Genomic DNA, 23,359 nt, shown 5'->3' on the forward strand with positions numbered 1-23,359 from the left:
AGAAAGGCCAGAGCCTAGGGTGAGCCCCACATGAGCCTTGACACTACGAACATGTCCATACAGCACCAGAGCTGGTATCCACACTGTAAAGTGGTGTCACAGGAGTGCCGTGAGGGTGAGCAGGAGGTCAGGGGCTAGGTATCCCAGGCATAAAGTCAGGCACAAGCTCCTCCTAGCAGAAGCAGCAGGGAGAGGAAGACACTAACACCAAACACAAACCCTGTTGTCCAAGGGCAGTCGGGACAACAGATGACAGAGCTTCTTGTTTGAGTGAAATCCCTGAGATGACGGTTTTCTCGTGTCATCAGGAAAAAGGCTTTCTTTCCTGGAGGCTGTGTTGGTGTCGAGACCCAGTCTGCCCCTTCCCCAGTGCCCTCACTGCCAGGCCCAGCCTGTCGGTCTGGCCTCTCCTGATGAGATATTCCCAGCAGGGCTCACAGAGAAGCAAGCCATCCCCCTGCAAAAAGAGGCAAGGCTTGGGGCGCCTGGGTGGCTCAGCTGGTTAAGTGTCCAACTCTTGATCTCGGCTCAAGTCACGATCTCCCAGATCTCCCTGCTCGTGAGTTCAAGCCGCGCATCGGGCTCCGCGCCGACAGCATGGAGCCTGCTTGGGATTCTCTCTTGCTCTCTCTACCCCTCCCCCACTTCCATGCGCCCCCGGCTCTCTCAAAATAAATAGATACACGTTTACAAAAAGGCACGTTGAGGGGCGCCTGGGTGGCGCAGTCGGTTAAGCGTCCGACTTCAGCCAGGTCATGATCTCGCGGTCCGTGAGTTCGAGCCCCGCGTCAGGCTCTGGGCTGATGGCTCAGAGCCTGGAGCCTGTTTCCGATTCTGTGTCTCCCTCTCTCTCTGCCCCTCCCCCGTTCATGCTCTGTCTCTCTCTGTCCCAAAAATAAATAAACGTTGAAAAAAAAATTAAAAAAAAAACAAAAAAAAAACAAAAAGGCACGTTGAAACAAGTTGTTAATCTGTGTCCTTTCCACCAGGGGTTGGCAAGAGCTGGTCAGAGACTCAAACCTTTTATTCAGAAACACCACCCTCCAAGAACACTGAGGAAGCCTGACAGAGCAAACATTTAATAAGTTATAAGATACAATTTACAGTTGGCTTTTGATTCCAGTTTTGCTTCCACGTCCCAGTTTCCAAAACCTGTGGCCCTTTCACATTAGGCTTCAGGCTCCTCCGGTTTCTAACAGGGGGGCTATTGCCAACACTTGCCCCCAGCTGCTACATCCTGGTGACTGTCCCCCACCTCGCTCCCTGTCCCACCCACGGAGGCACTCGTGACAACAGCGGCCACTTCCTTAGGATCAAATCAACAAAGTCTGCCTGCCCAGACCACACCACCCATCCCGGCCCTGAAGTCAGGCAGTGTTCCCCAAACGCTTTAAGTTTATTCCAAAACCAGCTCAGATCTGCAGGAAGGGGTGCAAAATGCCTTACACCCCATTTTTGGAGCTTTGCACCTGCACAATGCTGTGTAAACAGCCTCGGATGTGATCAGGGCCAAATGAATACAAAGCCACCGAGAGCTGCGTAGCTGTCCTATTTCTGCCCAATGGTGAAAGACCACTGAGGAGCCACCAACGTACTGCCCGCCTCCCCCACAAAGGTCAGCAGGAGTTTCATTCTTTCCTTCTATAATCATTTTCCAGAAGTGATCCCAGGGTTGACTGGAGGTGGGTGGGGAGTGTCGTGTCCTGTGACAGGCCTCTGTGTCTGAGGGCGCTGACACAGTGACCCACCTGTGGTCACTTCCAACGTGTTGGCAAGACTCATCAGACTGACAAATAGCTGGAGTGTGTGGTTAAGCCACTGCAGAGTTTCCTTGGACCCAGCGACTTTAGTGGCCTTTAAAGACAAAAGCAAAAACGTGGCTGCCAAGATGGGCACGTGTTACAACTTTGCAGGAAAATAAACACTCAGCAGAACGGGAGGAGAGGCACGAGGAAGCATTGAGGCCAGCGCACTCGCTGCCCTTGGCCAAGTGTGGAAAGGCCACGGATGGGCATGGGGGTGGAGGTGAAGAGTGCTGAAACGAAGGCATCTGCCTAAGAGCCTTGTATGTGACACGGGCACTGGGAGAGACGAAGCTGGTTTTAAGTCTTCTTTTCTAAATGACAGCCTACGCTAGGTCGCCTCTTTCCCCTCGTCCCTCCCCGCCAGTCTCGTTTCATTTTGTGTCACAAACTGGCAAGCCAATTTCATTTTCCAGAAACGTCAGTCTTGCGGGTGATCTGCGCCCCCAAGAGGTCCGATTTGAACCGAGTGTACATGGAAATCTTCTCAGCCCATTGAATGAGTTTGCATTTCTTAAGAGTCCCCAACACGTCCCTAAGGAGTCAGGTCTAGGACTTATTTCTGAAGGCACTTTTTTCAGGATGGGGGTTCAGACCCACAAACAGGCTGGAGGAAACTTTGTATAAAACAAGTTACAAACAAGCAACAAAAGCAACCACCAGAACTCCTCCCAGGATTTGATGAGAACTGTTTTAAGGCACCGTGACGTGGAAGGGGCTGCCGGGGATGTGTTCCTCTCCCCACTTCACGGCCAGAACATAATCCCCCTTCTCCTTGACAACGTATGTGACATTGTATTGTTGGTTGCCCACATGCTTCATGGAGACCTCTTCGCAGGGGGTGGTTGGTCCATGGACACCAATCAGCAGCATGTTGGAACCTGGGAGGCCGCAAAAGGTGGTTACTCTGTCAGGATGCATCACAGAAGGCAGAGGAAGGGGAGGGGATATGGGAGCCAAAGGAAAGTTACCAGTGGCAATTATGAGCATAAACTCATACAGCACAATGGCCCGGGTTCAAATCCTGCCCAGCTGGGTGACTTCCTAGCTGGGTGACCTCGGATGTGGAACTTTACCTCTCTCTGCCTTAGCTTGCCCATCTGTAAACAGATGCTAGCACCTACCCCATGGGCTTGTTGTGAGGTTTACAGTAGTTAGATGTGAAGCCCTTAGCTTGTAGCAAGGGCTACAGAAGTGATGGCTACTCTGATCTCATTTATTCTCATAAAAAACTTAAGGAAGGTGCCTTTATTACTCCCATTTTAAATAATAAGAAACTGACTTTTAGAAAGAGACTTCTAAACTTTTCCGGGATCACATGGCTAAATTTGGGGAAGGAAGGAAGGAAGAAAGGAAGGAAGGAAGGAAGGAAGGAAGGAAGGAAGGAGGAAGGGAGGGAGAGAGGGAGGAAGGAAGGGAAGGAAGGAGGGAGGGAGCAAGGAAGGAAGGGAGGGAGGGAGAGAGGGAACAAGGAAGGGAAGGAGGGAGAGAGGGAGGAAGGAAGGGAGGGAGAGAGGGGGGAAGGAAGGAAGGGAAGGAGGGAGGGAGGGATGAAGGCAGAAGGGAGGGAGGGAGGGAGGGAGGGTGGGAGAGAGGGAGGAAGGGAGGAAGGGAGAGAGGGAGAGAGGGAGAGAGGGAGGGAGGAAGGAAGGAAGGGAGGGAGGGAGAGAGGGAGAGAGGGAGGGAGGAAGGAAGGAAGAAGGGAAGGAGGGAGAGAGGGAGGAAGAAGGGAGGAAGGAAGGGAGAGAAGGAGGAGGGAAGGGAGGGAGGGAGGGAAAGAGGGAGGAAGGGAGGGAGGAGGAAGGGAGGAAGGGAGAGAGGGAGGAAGGAAGAAGGGAGGGATGGAGAGAGGGAGGAAGGGAGGGAAGAAGGAAGGAAGAAGGGAGGGAGGGAAGGAGAGAGGGAGGAGGAAGGGAGGAGGGAAGAAGGGAGGGAGGGAGAGAGGGAGGAAGGGAGGGAGGGAAGGAGGGATGAAGGAAGAAGGGAGGGAGGGAGGGAGGGAGGGAGAGAGGGAGGAAGGAAGGGAGGGTGGGAGAGAGGGAGGAAGGGAGGGAGGGAGAGAGGGAGGAAGGAAGGAAGAAGGGAGGGAGGGAGAGAGGGAGGGAGAGAGGGAGGGAGGGAGGGAGGGAGAGAGGGAGGGAGAGAGGGAGAAAGAAGGGAGGAAGGAAGGGAGAGAAGGAGGAGGGAAGGGAGGGAGGGAAAGAGGGAGGAAGGGAGGGAGGAGGAAGGGAGGGAGAGAGGGAGGAGGAAGGGAGGAAGGGAGAGAGGGAGGAAGGAAGAAGGGAGGGAGGGAGAGAGGGAGGAGGGAACGGAGGGAGGGAAAGAGGGAGGAAGGGAGGGAGGAGGAAGGGAGGGAGAGAGGGAGGGAGGGAGGGTGGGAGAGAGGGAGGAAGGAAAAGGGAGAGAGGGAGAGAGGGAGGGAGGAAGGAAGGAAGAAGGGAGGGAGGAAGGAAGGAAGGAAGAAGGGAGGGAGGGAGAGAGGGAGGGAGAGAGGGAGGGAGAGAGGGAGGGAGAGAGGGAGGAAGGAAGGGAGAGAAGGAGGAGGGAAGGAAGGGAGGGAGGGAAAGAGGGAGGAAGGGAGGGAGGAGGAAGGGAGGAAGGAAGGGAGAGAAGGAGGAGGGAAGGGAGGGAGGGAGGGAAAGAGGGAGGAAGGGAGGGAGGAGGAAGGGAGGAAGGAAGGGAGAGAAGGAGGAGGGAAGGGAGGGAGGGAGGGAAAGAGGGAGGAAGGGAGGGAGGAGGAAGGGAGGAAGGGAGAGAGGGAGGAAGGAAGAAGGGAGGGAGGGAGAGAGGGAGGAAGGGAGGGAAGAAGGAAGGAAGAAGGGAGGGAGGGAAGGAGAGAGGGAGGAGGAAGGGAGGAGGGAGGAGGGAGTAGTGGAGCCAAGTTTCCAGCCCAGATGTGCTAGAAGCCAGAACCCAGGCAACTAATCACTGACACCCAAATAAATACCCAAGTTCAAACTGCAGTCAAAGCAATTATCAGCACAGAAGGAGCCAGATTATTGATTTAGTTTGCCCATCTGTAATGGGGATAATGCCACCCTTCCTATCTTGAGAGCATCTGAAAGAATCAAGAGGCAACAGAGAGGAAAATCACTTAAAAATACTAAGTGCAGGACAATTGGGTGATGAACAAGGTTACTTCCAAGTGGCTGGGTGGCAGGGGTAGGTGGGCACTGCGGGGAAGACCCAAGTCAGCACAGGGTGCCCGGCCTGCCTCCACCCCGACCCTTGAGCGGGACCGGGCTACCTACCGGCTTTGCTGCAGTCCACCAAGAAGGAGCTCTTCTGGCCCACAAAGGCCTTTGAGAGCCCTGCCCCCTTGGAGGTCACCTTGCTGGCGTCCGAGGAGGCCTTGGGGATGGCGCTATAGCAGGTCTCTGTGGATGACCTGGTCACCGACTCCACCAGAATAGATGAGGTCTCGTTGGCTGAGCCAGGGCTGACCAGACGCTGGCCTAGGACGTGGAAGGGAGGGAGGGAGAAGTGAACGGCCAGAGCAAGTGGGTCCTCTCAGCTGGAAGAGGTGAGCACTCCAGGCAGAAGCCCCAGGAAAGTCCACGCACCCCAACAGCTGGATCCAAAAGCCACCACGTCCTCATCTCACCCCAACACCTGAATCTAAACATCACCATTTCCCCATCTCACACCCACAATGTCTTCCAAACCCCAGAAATTCCTCCCACGTAGCCTCCTGCCACCCGGCAGGATTCACTTCTTTCCATTTATATAAAACACTCTATGTATAAGCAATGTGAAAGCAACGTTACCCGCTGGGGACAACATATAACAAAATACCAAAAATGGTTCCCTCTGCATGTGAGAGGATGATTTTTCTATCTGAATCTTCTAATTTTTCTGCAATGAATCTATACTACTCCTATAACAGTGAACCAAGTAGAGACACGCAGAAGGGATTTACCACAATATTTACAGTGATTACCTTGGGCCCTGGGCTGTAGGGTGGTTTTGACTCATATTTTTTCTAGTGTTCTGAAGGACCACATTTTTATAAACTTAATAAAACCTTTGATTATTTTAAAGATAAAGGTTAGATGAGGCGCCTAGGTGGCTCAGTTGGTTAAGCATCCAACTTCGGCTCAGGTCATGATCTCATGGCTCGTGAGTTCAAACCTCATGTCGGGCTCTGTGCTGACGGCTCAGAGCCTGGAGCCTGCTTCAAATTCTGTGTCTCCCTCTCTCTGCCCCTCCCACGTTCACGCTCTCTCTCTCAAAAATAAACAAACATTAAAAAAAATTTTTTTTAAATAAATAAAAGTAAAAGAAATAAAGGAATTTTTCAGGTCTCGAAGATTTCAAATATGTAAATATTTCTTTTCTGTCAAAAACAGAAAATATGATTTTTCAACTTCTACACTCCTACTCTGCCAACTTATTTTGTAGCAGGCTGACGCCAGTACCTACCCCACGGGCTTCTAAAGGTGTTTACCCCCCTGAACGTGTCCTACCATTTCTTTATATTCAAGAGTCAAAGTTAGATTCAACGTATCTAAAATTACCCAAAGTTTCTAGTATCAAGTAACTCTGTTGACAATCTGACAAGACAAGCTCCACAGAGAAAAAGAATAACTTCAAAGCTGTTTGCTTGTTACCTGTCACCTTGGCCTTGAAAGGACTGCCCACAATGTGGTTGGGCCCGCCATATTTGACACCAATCAGGTAGTTTCCAGGAGCCATGGGGGTGTACATGACTTTGTACCCTTCTGGGGTTTCTTGGCAATCCATTTTAACCTTGGAGGGTCCTTCAATGGTGACAGATAATGTCCCTGGCCCTGCTCGGGTGGTGTTGATGAAAAATTCAGACTGGATACCTGGGAGAAAGGAAAAGGGAATGTCTTACTGATGGTTTGGAGGGATGAGGGGGTGTGGTGTGCAGAGCTTTCCCAGGGGCAGAGAAGCAGTGGTGGGGACACACATAGGTTCCCTCACGGGGGTGGGGGGGGGGGGCGAGTGGCAGGGAAACCCCTGGTACTAGCTCTGAGCTCCTGACACGGAGGGCCTCAGGCCCTGGGGGTGGTAACTCCCTTTCCAAGGCGGAGGCAAGAGTGTGGCTGACAGCAAGAGTGTGGCTGACATTTCGCCCACCAGCACCAACAGCCAGGACACCCTGTTCTCTCCTCTGGGCAGGAGCAGTGGCTGAGAGCAAGAAGCCCGAGCCATCCTTGTGGGTCTGAAGCACTGTTTCAGCTGCCAGGGCCCAGCCCTGCCTCCAGTGGGTGGGGGATGCGTGGGCCCCTCTGACCTTTCCTCTCTCCTCTGCGTGGACTGGAGAAGCTGAGCAGGCCCAGCATCTCCTTCTTCCCCGGCAGGATCCTTGCCCCAGGCTCCATGCTGAAGACTGGGGCAGCTGCTAGGATCTGCCGGCCCCCCACTTTGCCACGAACACCAGCAACAAGAACAGGGCCAAAACCAGCAGCTCCTGCTAACTGAGCTACACTTGCACCGCTCAGGCTCCAGATCTCATACTAAGCATCATGTTAGGTGCCCAGTGATTCCTGTTTGACAAATGACAGGGACTCAGGGAGGTTCAGGCACTTGCCAGTCAGCGCTACAAACCAGCCTGTGTGGCTCTGGAGCCTCTTGACTGGCTGGGGGACCTCCTGCACAGACATCCTGCCTTGTGAAGAAAGAAGAGCTGAGCCGACCAGTGACCATGCTGGCATTCCTGCCTGAGCCCAATGCCCTGCAAAAGTCCCCACTCCAGCAGGCCCTTTGCAGTCCAGAGAGGGGAGGAGGTGGTGGGTGAGGGCTGCCTGCTATAGAGCCCTCTATGGGCCATCCCTGGTATAGCATCCTTGTGCCGGGCAGTGCTTTTTCCAGAGCCCTAGATGCCACCCCAGCTGGGAACTATTTTGGTTTAATTATAGCTCCTAAGCCAGAGAAAGAATTATTGTTCTGGCTATCAATAAAACAAAGGCGCTGCTATCATGCAACCCCCAAACACACAAACCCAGCTGCTTCTGGAAGCTCCTGAGGCTCCTGTCCCAGGCGCAACCCCCCCCCCCCCCCGCCCCCAACTATCTGAACCTTATTTCTGAACTGTAGAGCCAAGAAGCCTCTCATGCAGCAGCTGCAGAGCGAGGCTGTGCGGGGAAGGAAGGGGTGTTGATCAACAAGGGGACGGCATTTCCAGGAAGTAGCTGCAAGGCAATGATAAGGAAAGATATTTTTGAAGTAAAGATGAAAAGACCTGGCTGTAGTGAAGCCCCACCGATTTTAACAAGTTGCTCGGTTCCTGAGAAAGATCCGTGAATCCTGGCTGTGAGGGCTCGGAAAGACAGGGGAGCTGAAGTGGGAAAAGGCAACTAAGGAATCGCAGGGCAAGAGCTACCTGGAACAACCTATCGGGCAGGCTCCTTCATTAATCCCATTTTACAGGAAGGAAGTGGAGATTCGGTGAGGTCAAATCTCTTGCGCCAAGTCACACGGCTGGGGAATTGCAGGGCTGGGATGTAAACACAAGATCTGCCCAGCCCGGACCTAAGGCACTTGCCTGAGTGAAGTCAGGAGAAAGAAAATCCACATGCAGGAGTCCCTCTGTCCACTGCCTCCAGCTAGAACCAATACGTACCCCAAACGTCTCGGGCATAGCAATCCTCCCCCCCAACCCCGCAGATGCACGGCTGAGTTCTTGTGAGTTCAGTGCATGTTTACTGCAGCGCTACTCCATCGTGAAGGTGGGCGAGGGGTCCGGGGAGGGAAGGGGGCTCTTCCGATCCCCCTCGTGCACCCTGGGGATGCTGGAGCCTTTCAGGCTGCTCTCCCAATCCGAGTGTCTAGAACTCCCTGGTCTAACTCTTGACCTCTCAACTCCTCTGCAACAGAAAGTCCCACCCCAAATTCATCACATTCCCCTGCTCCAAAACCTGCAGAATGGGCCATTTCAAGCTCACGCCAAGAGATACAGCAAGCCTACCCATAAAAACACAGAGAGTTTGCTTTTTTCTGAAGGTCAGGATGCCAGGCCCTCTAGCAGCCAAGCATAGATACCTTTTCATTCCATGCACACTACAGCTGTGTAATCTTGGGATGGATATTTGGGAAAAGGCTTGGGAGCAGGAGGGCTAGAAAAACAAGACGCCCTCCCCTTGACAAGAGCAATATTTACACAGGGTTCAAAACAGGCCTGCTCTGTACCTCTCCCTCCTGGCTGGGAGTTTCCCTGCAAGACGGGCCCCTTCTCTCAGTGGCATCCAGCGCTTGCAAAGCACAGCCTGAAACCCAAGCTCCCGAGAAGGCATGAGAACAGCCAAGAGGAAGCAGGAGAGGCCTGAGCGCAGCAGGTGTGACCCAGCAGGAGGGTGAGGTGGCTGCTGGCAGCTGCAGGAGACCTCAGTGGCTGCTGTGGGACCTGGACCAAGGCATGCATGGTTCCAAAGGCCAGGAGGACCCCACATGGTCTTTAATGGTGTGTGGTTTGCCGGGGACCAAACGCCTGCACTACTGCCCGGGAACCGTTCCAGGGCAGCTGGGAGAACAGGGGTCCTGGTTTAGGATACCCCACAAATTGGGGCACAGGTGCAGTCACTGCCTCTGAGCGAGCCAGCCACTGAGAGAGGCAGCAAAGCACCAGGGTTAAGGGCATAGGCTTTGAGTCATGGACCTGGACTGATTCCTGGTCCTGTGCTCTTTCAGCTAAGTAAGCTTAGGGAGTGACTCAATGTTTCTGAGCCTCACTTTCCTCATCTGTAAAATGGAATGGCCTAGGGTGAAGTGTTACCATGCCTCCTATAAGGGGCAAGCTGCTGGCCCAGAGTTCAGTGTGGAGGCAGACTGGATGGGCCTGGGGAGTCCAGAAGCACTTACACCACCCCTGTGGGTGGTTCTGTCGAGGCTACTGCTTTGACCAGAGTTCTGGGGTGGCATGCCAGCCCGTCAGTCACTCCTGCACCTGGGCAGGGCCCCTCGGCCACTTAAGACACTGGCTCCCTAGGGCTGGATGCCAGGTAACTACAGCCACTCATCCCATCGCCCAGTGGGAGGCAGGTCTGCTCTAACCCCCTCACGGCATCGGGGGAGACTTGATCAAAATGCATACACATGAGGGACTCGAGCCTGGGACTGGGCTGCCTTCCAAAGGCCCAAAGTAATACCCAGTGCAGGGGTGCCTGGGTGGCTCTAGTCGGTTAAGCGTCCAACTTCGGCTGAGGTCATGATCTCATGGTTTTTTAATTCAAATGCTGCATCAGGCTCTCTGCTGTCAGCACAGAGCGCGCTCCAAATCCTCTGTCCCCACCTCTGTCTGCCCCTCCCCTGTTCACGCACTCTCTCTCAAAAATAAAAACATGAAAAAAAAAAAAAAAGTAACACCCAGTGCAAACTGTGTCCCAGTGAGTCTGTGTCTATGGACATGTCCTGCAGAGAAGTGTGACTGGATAAGCTCCCCAAGCTGGCACTCCATACCAGTGACCCACCCAATGCCCACCTGTAGGTTCATGGTATGAACACTAACTGCAACCATTACAAGGCGGGTAGATCTGTGTTTTGACACAGAAAGTTCTTTAAGATGTCAAGCGAGGGACACCCGGGTGGCTCAGTCAGTTAAGCATCCGATTTCAGCTCAGGTCATGATCTCACTGTACGTGAGTTCGAGCCCCACATCAGGCCCTGTGCTGACAGCTCGGAGCCTGGAGCCTGCTTCGGATTCTGTGTCTCCCTCTCTCTCTGCCCCTCCCCCACTCGCACTGTCTCTCTCAAAGATAAATAAACATTAAAAAACAAAAGATGTCAGGTGAAAAAAGTTGTACAATATGTGCAACAAGATTGTTTCTGTAAAATAGAAGCAAAACGATATGCTACCTTCTTAACAAATGAACCAGCTAAGCAACCAAGCGACCAAGCGTGAGGACGTCAGAAGGTCCTCCCCGGAACTGCCAGTGGTGTTTCCTTTTGTTCTATATGGAGGGAGGGAGAAGCAAGGAGACGGAGCCAGTCTCGTTTCTATATGTCTTAGCTGCCTGTCTCTTCCACAGTCAAATGTGTTCCATCCATGGCAAAGACTAAAAACAAATCGTAACAAGCCCAAAGAGCTCTAGAGCTCTGCCACCATCTTTTCTCCTTCTCTGTTAGGACCGGAAATTCAAAGGAGGAGACTATGACAGGTCCTACTGTCGATTCAAGGTTGTTTCTGGGAGCCCAGGGACTGTGTGATGGAACCAATGGTAGGAGACCTCCCAGGAGGCCCATTACACGCACTGAGTTCGGTGCAGGCAAAGAAACCCTCAAAAGGAAAAGATGGGGTGCTGCAATCCATCATGATCAGTGTCCCGGCCCTGAAGTCAAGGCACGAGGCCAAGGAAGACAGGCAAAGCATAGCAAACAGTAACGAGGTTGATAACACGGTCATCAAGGCCTTGCTCTGGACTTAATTGTGGGCCAAACCACACGTCCCAAAACAACCCTGGAGAGCAAGGGCCCCAAGTGCACATTACTGCAGCTTCCCTGAGGAGAGTGTGGAGAAGGCTTCCCGAAGCTTGATGAGCGCCCGCTGGCTCAGTCAGAGACGAGAGGCGGAGGTAGTGTGTTACCTGTGGTGCCCCCCTCGAGCCCCGCGCCATAGGCGGACACCAGGGCAGGGTTCCCCGCCTGTCCAGGCTCCCCGACGCGCACTTTGAAGGGGCTTCCAACCACGTGGCTCCCGTTGAACTTGACATCGATCGTGTGGATGCCATTCTCGTGGGGGATGAAGCGAACGGCATACTTATCTAGGAGAGCGAGCAAAGCACACGGTAAAGCTGAGGACGCAGACACTACCATGCGAGGTGAGGACGATGGAGCGAAGGCCAGCCTGAGATGGTGAATTTTAAACCATAAGACAACAGCTCTACTGGAAGCCTGGCACCCAGTATGTTGCATTTCAAAACCAGATGGGGGCCTATTTCTGCGTCCCTTGTCAACCCTTTGGGAAATGCATCCAAATCTCCAATTCTAGGTTTCATCCTCTCTGGTGTCTGTCTCAGGAGATTGCTTTATGAAAAGCTCACTTCTCACAGAGTTGCTCTACTTGGCTGCTTGAAGGGGAAAAAAGTTGGTTCCAACCGGCATTAATGCTTCTGAATTAAGCTCTAAGCTAGCAGGTGCCTCCCGCCAGGGCAACAGCCAGGTTTTTCACTGTGTGTTTGGGTCACGGCATGTGGCAAAATAATCTGTCACAACTGAAATGGACACGGAGAATATCTACCCGCCGTGCACCGCCTGAACACCCCTTCCTCCATGAAGCCCTCCCACCTGGGAGGCAGACCTGTTCTCCCCCCAACTCTCCAGATGTCTACCTTCACTGTACATGTGGCAGGGCACACAGCAAATGCCCAATAAAGGCAGTGATCACAGGGTTCCTCCTCAAGCTTCGGGGCCCACATTCACCGTCACTTCCTCTGAGAAGCCCTCTGGGCCTCACCAACAGAAACTATTTTTCTCTCCTGCCCTGATCATTTTTGCCATTTGGTTCTTGGTTCTCCTGTGGCATCGGTGACCACCTGGGGTCCTCTCCAGGGCACTGCAGGCTTCTGGCCAGGTCCCCAGTCCACTCTGAGCCCCTCTTTGAGGGCAGGCATCATGCCTTACCGTCTTGCCAAGTCTCTTACACTTAATACATGTTCCCTGGCAAAACGGCTAGTTAACGTTGATTATGTCAGAGAATTCTGTACATCAAGGGAGCAGGCAGGAAAATCTTATGCTATTAAGCATACTAGAGACGCAGATTCTTTGAAATTTAAATTTAGAGATGAACCTCAATGCACTTTTCCCTCAGAGTAAAGTGAGATCAAATGGTACTTACTCATGTCATAAGGTCAATAACGTAATAAAAATCTGTAAGATTTTGTTAAAATATGAGAAAAAAAATCACAATTGAATGTAATGTGAAAGGAATCTGAAAAACAACCGAAAATAAAGCAGTATTTGTTTAGAAAAGAGAAACGGAAGGCTAGATCCCAAAGCATCTCCCTGTCCCTGGCAAATGTTTATACCCTGATTTGTAAACAACGCCTGGCAACAACAGCAGAAGGGAATCTGAAGGCTGGCTGGCCTCCGTGAGGCTCATTAGTCCTCTGCTGGGGAGCACGTTTGTAGAAATGTGCCTCGGGGAGGTGCAGATGCCGGGACCTGCACGCCCTGCCTCTGGCTTACCTGGCTCGAGCTCAGACACATGACACTCCTCCACGGCTCCTGACGGGCTGTGCACCTTTGCATCAATCTTGCCTTTCGCCCCATTCAACCTTATAGCAAAGGAGGCTGGCTGGTTAACTTTTAATCCCGATTCCTGAGAATTTAATACATTAAACAGGTTACGGCCTTTGGTGTTTGGCCTTTGGTGGCATACACTGACCCGACCCGGGACTCCAGGGGACAGTTCTCATGCAAATAGGCCCAGAAGGTTTATCCTTATAACATGTGACGACAGAAGAGCAGGTGGCTTGTTGCACGCTTCTGGTTTTAAATAGAAGACAGTAGAGACACTCAGTGGGGTGGTCTAGCGCCTTGATTCGTGCTGGAAGAAACAGTTTCTTGATTCGGAGACTCAGTCATCCGGTTAACAAAACTATATAGTTTCTGCATCCCAAACAAGACCTGGACAACCAGAAAACCCAGTGTCTTCCAGGTCAAAAAGGAAGTCCCACCCCCCCCCCCCACCTTTTTAAAGTTTATTTATTTTCACAGAGAGAGAGAGAGCTCACGAGTGAGCTTGTGAACATGTGCACACAAGTGGGGGAGGGGCAGAGAAAGAGGGAGAGAGAAAGAATACCAAGCAGGCCCCACACTACCCACGCAGAGCCTCAACTCATGAAAGGTGAGATCATGACCTGAGCCAAAATAGACACTTAAGTGATGCCCCAAGGGCCCCCTTTTAAGAGGAGCCTGGCAGCTGACAAAACCATGTAGTCACCAACATGAACAAAGTTTTATATCATTGCTCTTTTTTATCTCAAGGGTAGGAATGGAGACAACGTTTAACAAACTTGTAAAGGACTATATATGGTTAAGAATCAGCAGGACCTAGGTGACTACCACTTCCTGGCTATGTAAGTTGTTTAACCTTTGAGTCTTGGTTTCCTCATCTGTAAAATGGGCACAATAACCAAATATATACCAGAGAGCTACTGTGAGGATGAAATAAAGTTATGCATTTGAAGCACTCAGCACAGGGCCCGACCTGTACACAGAAAGACTAAAAAATCGTTAAATATTAGTAAGCATTTAGAAGTTGTCTGTACCCCGCTGAAAACACAATAGGGAAAAGGATAGCTTTCACTCTTCACTGGGTAAGTTTCACCCTCCACGCTCTGGGAGGAAGGAATTAGAGATCTAGATGATTAAGATACAGATACATATTTTTAAAGTAGGCTCCACGCCCAGTGCAGAGCCCCGTGTGGGGCTTGAACTCACTACCCTGAGATCAAGACCTGAGCTGAGATCAAGAGTCGGATGCTCAACCGACTGAGCCACCCAGGTGTCCCATATGCTTAAGATATTTTAAGATTGGCCAGTCCTGAACTGCAAAATTTTACAAGTTAGCAGTTTTGATATAAACTTGATTGGACAGCCACTCCTCACTGTGTGATTGAAGAACTTGGGGGGGGGGGGGTCTTGTTAAAATACAGATTCTGATCCAGTAGGTCTGGGGGTCTGAGGACAGCCTGAGAGTCTAGGATTCTTTTTTTTTTTTGAGAGAGAGCGAGAGAAAGAGAACAAGAGGCAGGGAGGAGCAAAGAGAGAGGGAGAGAGAGAATCCCATGCAGGCTTCTCGCTTTTAGCACAGAGCCCAACTTGGGACTTGAGCTCATGAACCATGAGATCGTGACCTGAGCAGAAATCAAGAGTTGGACACTTAACTGACTGAGTTACCCAGGTGCCCCCAGGGCAGTTTTCAAAACTTAGACTGCTGAATGGTACCATTTGTCTTTCCTTTTTTCATAAATGTCTTTTTTTTTTTAAGTTTATTTATTTTGAGAGAGTGAGAGAGGAAGAGAGAGGATCCCAAGCAGGTTCCTTGCTATTAGCACAGAGCCCAATGTAGGGCTTGAACTCACAAACTGAGATCATGACCTGAGCTGAAATCAAGAGACAGACACTTGATGGACTGAGCCACCCAGGCACCTTGAGATTCTAGGATTTTAATAAATCTCCCAAGCGAGGGGCGTCTGGGTGGCTCAGTCGGTTGAGCGTCCGACTTTGGCTCAGGTCGTGATCTCACGGTTTGTGGGTTTGAGCCCCGCATCGGGCTTTGTGCTGACAGCTCAGAGCCTGGAGTCTGCTTCGGATTCTGTGTCTCCTTCTCTCTCTGCCCCTCCCCTGCTCTCGCTCTGTCTCTCTCTCTCTCTCTCCCTCTCAAAAGTAAGTAAATATTAAAAAAAAAAATTAAAAATAAACCAACAAATAAATAAATAAATAAATTCCCAGGCAATACCGAGGCTGCTGACCCGGGACCACATCTCTGTAACGAGGCACTGAAATTGCACTGCCTAATTTGGTAGTCACTAGCCACGTGTGACTATATATTTTTACATTTAAATCAGTTAAATTAAATAAAGATTTGGTTCCTCAGTTACACTAGCAACACTTCAAGTGCTCAATAGCCACATGTGGCCAGTGCCTACCACATTGCACAGGGGAGATGTGAGACATTTCCATTGTTGTAGAACATCCTATTACAGTGTGCTGTGCCAGAGCTTACAGACTGGGGAGCGAGGACTGCACCCAAAATTAAGGAATCTTTGATCACCAGATTGCCCCCAGCCCATCAACCCTTCCTCCACAAAATGTCAGCCGACTCCAATTTTCTAAAAAGTCTTAAAAGCAGGACAGAACAATACATGCCTCTCTTTTCCTAACCAGCACCAGATGTGGGCCTGCAGGCCTCGAGCAAATCTCCGATAAATAATTTACGTATCACTCAGCACCAAGTGACCCAGGAAAAACAGGACAAGCTGACATTCGTCCCTTCTACCGTAGCAGCTGGTTACAAACGCCTGACAGACACACAGCCTGCTGCACACATACTCAAATATTTATGACCTAATTGTGTTGAGAAGACTCTACAGAAAAGTTTTCTGGAGAAGATTTCTCCAAACCAGGTTTTTGGAAACAGAACCATATACATTACCTGAATCCATTTGCCGCTAAATCCTCAAGAGAGAGATAAACACCTCAGAAGATCTGAAAGAAATCTTCGAGATGCATGAGGGCGGTTCTTTGCCCTCAACAAATGCTGGGTTTATCTCCCTCCATAGGTTTTAGTTAAGTCGGCCACAAAAGGAACTTCTGTTAAGAAGCCTTTAAATGAAACACAAGAAAAACATCTACACCACAGTGACCAGCTAGCACCCTTGGTATGCTCCAGATGAGGCCTCTTCAATCTGTGGACCGTGATTTTTGTTTGGGGGTCAGTCTGGGTTCCCTGATATTTCGAACAACTAGCAATTCCAATTCTCCTCAGGGTAAGGTCAGAATCTGAAATGTAAACCAAATGCACGGAACTAGATCCGATGACATCACCAACCTGAGATACAGGACTGGGTTTTCATTCAGTATTTTTAAGAACCGGGGGTAGCTGAAAGCTAGTTGGAAAGCCCCTAAACCAAAAATCAGATTTTGGGATTGTGGTGTTATTCCTCAACCAAATTGCTTACTCCTGATGCAGACACCTAGTTATTTTTCAAAGACACAAAGGCATCTCTAGTGGTTCTTAGTTTGGTTGCCGGCTCTAATGCAACCTTGAATTCAAGAGCCTGTTTAAGACTGTAATCACAGGCCACTGTGCCAGGGTGGGCATTAAGGAGGCCACCGTTAAAACCACAGGTTCTGGACCCACAGAGACCTCACTCTGCCTCATATTAGCTGGCTCCTGGTAGCCATAACCAATCTATACCTTGGTTTTTCCATCTTTAAAATGGGGTCAAGAGAAACCTACTGACCAGGCTGTTGCAAGGATTTAACAAGGTAATACTGATGAAGTTCTTACACAGTGCCTTGCACACTTATAAATAAATCACCGTAGTAAAATCAATCACAATTGACTTACTTGACAAAAAGGAAGCCAAAAATAGTAGGCAAAACATCAACGGACTGTTAGTCTTGTGTTTGTTCTGTTTGAAAGCCCTCCTTATCGCTTAACCAATTATTAACAGGCCTCCTTTGTTTCTCTTGAATAACTATTTAAAAAACAAACTTGTTCTCAAACGCTGAGGTGTTCGTTGACTGTGGCTCTGTGTTCACTTGCCCCAACTGTCTCCTGTCCTCAGTGTGGGGGCGGGGGCTGACTCTGCCATGGGAAATCTCCCCTATAAGTTGGCAGCATGTGCGGTCAAACCGGGATGGGCCCTTGACTGAGGGGATTGAAGCGGCCTCCGGAGTCCAGGGCTTCACTGGTTGGCCTGTGGCCAATGAGATGGATGCTTCCTTGCGTCTCACCTGAAGGCTCAGAACAGTGAGGCGGCGGGCGTCGTCGGACGGCGCGATGACTGGCACCAGGTAGGGACTTTCGGGGATGTGCTCATCGTTGAACTTGATGGATACCTCGTAGTTACCTGTGGGGACAGGACAGTCCCATCATTTCAGAGATTCTGCGAAGGTGGTTCCAGAGCAGTCTCTTGCTTCTTTGCTAGGACTGAAATGTCTTCCAAGAGATCCTACCCCCCCTCCGTGGCCATGGCTGGTGGGTTGAGGGCAGGTCACCTGGCTGAAGCCGAGCCAATAGGATTCTCTTAGTTGGGCAAGGGCAGAGATTCTTAACCTGGGTCCACAGGCCCTCTCCAATGGCCTGTGTATACAGCTCAGGAGACCCATGAAACTTGAATGGGGAAACAAAAATTTTATCTTTATTTTCACTAACTTCGAGCTAAAATGTAGCATTTCCTTTCTTTAGAAATGTCAACAAGAAACCATGGCACATTAGAAGCACTTGTGACTTTGTCACCAACAAAGATCACAAACATTTTTCATCACTTTACAGTTTTACATACAACTTGACATGTCATTTATACTTACCACTATTTTGAAATTGCGGTAGCTAATAGACCATCACCAAATCCTACGATTTAATGTATTAATGAAGATAACCATCTGTTGCTGTGTGACACATTTCTTGAAGATTTTGATAACTACATTTTACTATAATTGATTTCCTTTATAATCCAATGTATTTTATTCTATATGTTTTAAAACATTATCCTGAGAACAGTCCCCATAGGTTTTATGCCCAGAGGGATCCATGGCACACAAAAGGCCAAGAGCTGCCACTCAAGGGAGCTCAGATGCTGAGGCCACTCTTTCAGAGAAGCCACAACAGCTAGTGGCCAAGGATGGGTGGAGAAGGCTGGTCCGTGGAAAGAATGACATGGTTGAATGAAAGCCGGAGGCAGAGAGGTCAACAGAGAAGGACAAGAGAACAAGAATTCCTGCCCCTTGGAGGTCTGACATGATTTCTAGGAGATGCTCCCATGCGTCCATACAGACAAATTCCTCTTTTCATTGAGCTAGCTTGACAGGCTTCTGCTCCTTACAATCTAACCATCCCCCTACAAGGAAAACGTCCTCAGCTGGTCCTTGGTTACATACCAGGCTCCTGGGCAATGTAAGACACACCGCACGATCCATTTTTATGGTCATCGAACGTAATCTCGGCCTTACTGGGGCCCTCAACGGCAATGGACAAGCCCCCAGCGCCTGCTTCCCGGGTCCAGATGCTGAACTCAGCTGAGATAAAGAAACACCTGGTTAGTGACTGAGCCCCAGATAGGCCCTCTTGCTCAAACAATGCTGGGTTACATTTGCTGTCTTTTTCTTTAACCCCAAGCAGGGCCCTAAGGGAAGGAATCACTGATGTTTCCCAAGCACCATCCATGAAAACATTAAGTTCATAAGAAACGAGACATCTTTGAACACACCAACTAAGGCAGAAAAAGATGAGAATGTTCCGTTTTTGTCCCTGTAGATCTTCCCACCAGCAACCACCACTACAATAGGTTTTGTAGAATTCTAGTGTGTTCCACGGAATGTTAGTGTTGAAGGATGCTCTACAAAGAGCTTCGTCAGTCTGCTCCTCACTCCGACGCCCACACACTCAGTCATGATATAGGCTCCGAGGAGTGCCCCCGTGAGAAACTTGTTTAGCTTTGGGTCAGCGAGCCATTCCCAAACATGTTTAGCCACAGAAGCCTTGTTTAAAAAAAAATTTTTTTTAATGTTTATTTATTTTTGAGAGAGAGAGACAGACAGAGCGTGAGTGGGGGAGGAGCAGAGAGAGAGAGAGACACAGAGTCCAAAGCAGGGTCCAGGCTCTGAGCTGTCAGCACAGAGCCTGACGTGGGGCTCGAACCCATGAACTGTGAGATCATGACCTGAGCCGAAGTCGGATGCTTAACCAACTGAGCCACCCAGGCGCCCCTACAGAAGCCTTGTTTTAAAGAATGCCCCTTAACAACCACCATCGGAATCACATACACTGAGTCTTTCTCTGGAATAGGGTGAAGGGTGCAGGGTGCTGACACCGCCAGGCCCCTTGTCTTCTACCCAAGTAAAAAGCCTGCCCGAATGCTCACCTGGGACACCTGCTTCTCCTCTCTCCAGGCCGGGGCCTCCTGCACGGACCTTGTGGGCGCCCCCCTCGCCGAGTGGCCCCACCGTGAACTGGAAAGGGCTGCCGGTCACATGCTGGCCGCGGTACTTGACGCTGACTGTGTGAACACCCATCTCCTGGGGCACAAACCGGACGCAGTGCGAGTTCTTCCCCATGGACACAATCTCTGCCTCGGTCACGCGGCCAGAGGGGCTGGTGACATGGGCCGACATGTCACTGCTGTCAATTTCTGAAAGGGGGCAGGAGTTTGGGGAGGTAGAGAGAGCAGGGTTAGGGTGAGGGACCAACACAGAGCAGGACATGCAGGACAGGCAGCAGAGGTTGGCAAGGCGGGTGCAGCCCAGGGGTGTGGGATGCTCAGGCTTTTTCCCATTCAGCCGGGATACCTACCCTCCAGTCTCCCTCAAATCCTGGGAGGCTGTGGCCAGCATGGAGGCAGTAGGCCCCTCTGGCCACCCAGTGCAGAGAACATTCTAGGGACAGTGACACTTTCTGCCCCACCAAGTACTTTTACAGTCTTCCTGGCTGGAGCTAATTCCACATGGCAGTTTCAAACCAGAGTCTGGGGCTGACAGTTACAGCATGTAAATAAAAACTACAATAGCTCAGATGTTTCTAAGCCAAATGTGGTATGTGGCCATCTAGCATGCTTATAGAGGCTCTTCTCCATAGGTGGGTAAGGGTAGAAAACTCCAGACACATCACCCCGTACTTTCGAGAAGCTTTGGCATTTCTTTTAGGCAACAAGACAAAAATGCATTTAGAGAAAAAAGGTGAACACCTGTTGGTCACAACGGCAAAGGGAAACCATGCGTGAGCAAAGCTTTGAGCAAATCAAATACCAGAGGCCGTGCTTTCAGAAAGTGACGTCTCAGGTCACCAACATTGGGAAGCAGACCACGTCTGCTGCACCTGACACGTGCTCATGCCATGCCAGTGACTGTGCCTGCACTGACGTGGTGGAGACAGGTACACCGCATGCTGGGTGACCAAGTAATGCCATCACCTAGAGCCACATGAAGCGCGCTCGCCAGCCCTACACGATCTGGGCTGAGCAGCCATGACTTTGAGCCCTGAGGACAGAGAAAGGAAGGGGGGTTGAGGAGAGGGTCACCCCACATGGCCTGGGTCTGGAAGACATCTGGAAGTTGGTGAGCTGTCCTCTGACAACAGGGGACCATTTAGATAATGAGAGGAAGAGTGAGTCTCATCCAGAGTCATCTGGTACCAAGTAGCTGATCACAGCAAATAGGAACTGAGCCAGAGAGTCTTTAGATAGAGTAATCGACCACACTAGTTCCTCAGGAAACAGACAAAGGGAACAAGCAGCTGATTTGCACAACGAGAAATGTAAAGCAAATGAAAACACAGTCCATGTCCCTAGTGACCCAAGAAATGAAGCTGGAAACTGGACCCCTTATTTTCCATCAGAATGACCAAAGTGGGAACCAAACACTGTGCCCAGTGCTGGTGGGGGAATGGATAAACAGGTACTGATCCTTTTTCTGGAGGGCAGTCTGCCAATGTGTAGCAGTTTTTGAAACACATCAGACCAGTAGTCCCACGCTGGGACATCCATCCGACATGAAGGTAGCCTGAGCACACGGTGGAGGACGTTCGTTCCAGAGCGCCGATTGTTGGAACCCAGGGATGGAAAAGAGTGTACTTGGAATAGGACTATACGATGAAGGATGGTGCATCTGGACATGGAATGAAATCTCATGTACTCACTAAAAATATGGAAGTATCTTTTTTGACGTGGACTATGGTGTGTAACAAGGACACAAGTGTGATCTGAAACTGACCCCATGTGTTCATGAGGCTGGAGGCAATCAGGGTTCAGCTCCGGGCCTCAGATGTGAACCTCAACCTCCCCATCCCCCCGGTTGTTGGGGGATGAGGTGACACTTACTTTCCTCGTTTTTGAACATGTGAACTTTTCACGATCACAAGGCATTAGCTCTAATAAGTGATTCTGTGTGGACACTGCAGCAATGAGGCTTTCCCCATATTCTCATGTGACGACTGTGCCTCTGCTTAGGAAGAACCTGCCACCCGCCAATGACTGCTCAGAAGGCAAGGTAAGTAGACATGGGACAAGTTCAGAAAAAGGGGAAATGCAGTGTAGGAGAAACGGCCCCCTCTCCAGATCACACCATGAGCTTCATGAGTCTTCATGAAGACTCTATAGATATTCCGTGCCACAGGATCTGTCCAACAATATAGTGTGTGCCAGACTCTGGGCAGAGGACCCTCAGAATCTGCACTCACAGTGACGTCTCTTTATAGAAGGAACCCCAGGCCACATTCAGACAGACTGAAGTGTCTGTTTACACAGTTCACGGCCAAAGGGCTGAATGTGGCCCACCCACCCAGTCTCCACTCTCATTTTAGGGATGGAAGGGAAGAACTAACTTTGGGAGGATGCCATAAGGCTGACACTTCTGAAATACTTCCAAATATTGGCATCAGCAGGGTCAATTCTCTCACTGACCTGACTCTATTCGACAGAGAGTAAATTCAAATCTAAAAGCTTATTTATCTTCCCCCCATGTGACACAGTAAAGCTATTTTCATTCAGAAGAGCAAAAAGGTGGCAGGTAAGCAGATTTTTTTTCTCAGGTGGGGCTCTGTAAAAACAGTATTAAAAATATAAATAAATACAATACTTACTTACTTAAAAGCAGTCACCCATAGAGGACTTAGTATGTTCTAGGTCACACCCGGACGTGGTTTCTAGTGGCGCCTACCGCCCTGACCCCTAAACAACTCATACTCACCTGGGATTTTCAGGTTCAGGTCACAGATGCTTCCGACAGTGGCGACAGACGGGGCCCGACTGGTACGGGTGATGCTCTCCTTGACTCTTCCCTCTCCGCTGATCTTCACGGTAAACGGGCTCCCTGCAAGAACCAAGAAGACCCTTGTGAGCAGCCCAGATAGGCTGAGGCACAGCATTTACAGAAAACCTAGGTGTCAGACGGGGAGGGCAGAGGGGACCAGACTCACCAGGCACGTGCTCATCAGCAAACTTGGTGGAGACGATGTAAACCCCAGGCACAGTGGGGAAGTAGGAGACCTTGCAGGTGCCATCTTCCAGGTCCTCTGTCTGGATGTCCACTTTGCTGGGGCCTTCCACAGCCAAGGATATGCCACCATAACCTGCAACACCGTGGCCCAGAGCTGATGGGACTGCAACTCACTGGGGGTAGGGGGTTCCATGCATGCAGCAAGGACATCAGGCTCTGGAAATGCGAACCGCTATTTCCAGATGTCAGAAAGACAGTAACGTAGGCAGCCCCAGACAGAGGAGCAGGTTAAAAGCTCTGAGAAATCCTGTAGTGAAAAACCCTGCTGAGCGTGGCTTTGACCATAGAACTCTTTTCTCAATGATATCCATTTAATTTTTTAATTTTTTTTAGAGAGAGTGAGCAAGCAAGGGAGAGGGGTGGGTAGCAAGGAGAGAGGAAGCAAGAGAGAGAGAGAGAACTTAAACAGGCTCCATGTTCAGAGCCTGACATGGGGGCTCGAGCCCATGACCCTGGGATCATGACCTGAGCTGAAACTAAGCGTCTGACACTCAACTGGCTCAGCCACCTGCAGCCTCTCAAGGGTATCTATTAATATCCCACAGAGCACCTGTCCCACAGAAGCCACTGGGAAAGCCACTCTGGCCACACGCCTCCAAGAATGGCATGTATTAATCACCGGCTGTAGGCCTGACCATTTGAATTTTTAAACTGCTCCCAAGGTGCCTCAGATGTCCAGCCAGGGAACCATTAAGACAGCAGATCTGAAGGTTAACAACCTGAAGAAACAACAAGGAGCATCAACTCACCAGGACCAGAAAGTCTCTAGCCTCTTCCGTGGGACTGTGACTTTGTCTAGAAGTCACCAATGTGACCATCACTCAAGAAGGCAGAAAATGAAGATACTGTCATGTGGCATAGTTTGGAGAGGGCCA

General features: G+C 50.5%; 1 protein-coding gene across 6 annotated transcripts in view; it reads right to left on the bottom strand.

Annotated features, from left to right (window-relative positions):
- Positions 1–1,061: 1,061 nt before the first annotated feature.
- FLNB (filamin B) overlaps positions 1,062–23,359 on the bottom strand; it is a 144,629-nt gene continuing 122,331 nt past the window's right edge. For all 6 annotated transcript variants that reach the window (XM_086697811.1, XM_086697810.1, XM_086697809.1 and 3 more), the window contains 10 exons: positions 22,405–22,557; positions 22,176–22,298; positions 19,358–19,624; positions 18,375–18,512; positions 17,229–17,344; positions 12,948–13,080; positions 11,348–11,524; positions 6,413–6,631; positions 5,054–5,257; positions 1,062–2,683 (listed from right to left, as the gene is read on the bottom strand). In XM_086697811.1, the coding sequence (XP_086553937.1) occupies positions 2,496–2,683; positions 5,054–5,257; positions 6,413–6,631; positions 11,348–11,524; positions 12,948–13,080; positions 17,229–17,344; positions 18,375–18,512; positions 19,358–19,624; positions 22,176–22,298; positions 22,405–22,557 (1,718 nt within the window). In that variant the 3' untranslated portion in view covers positions 1,062–2,495. The remainder of the gene's footprint in view (positions 2,684–5,053; positions 5,258–6,412; positions 6,632–11,347; positions 11,525–12,947; positions 13,081–17,228; positions 17,345–18,374; positions 18,513–19,357; positions 19,625–22,175; positions 22,299–22,404; positions 22,558–23,359) is intronic.

Source organism: Puma concolor, chromosome A2 (genome assembly GCF_028749965.1).
Source record: "Puma concolor isolate L17-30 chromosome A2, mPumCon1.1.hap2, whole genome shotgun sequence".
In the NCBI taxonomy this organism is placed as follows: domain Eukaryota; kingdom Metazoa; phylum Chordata; class Mammalia; order Carnivora; family Felidae; genus Puma; species Puma concolor.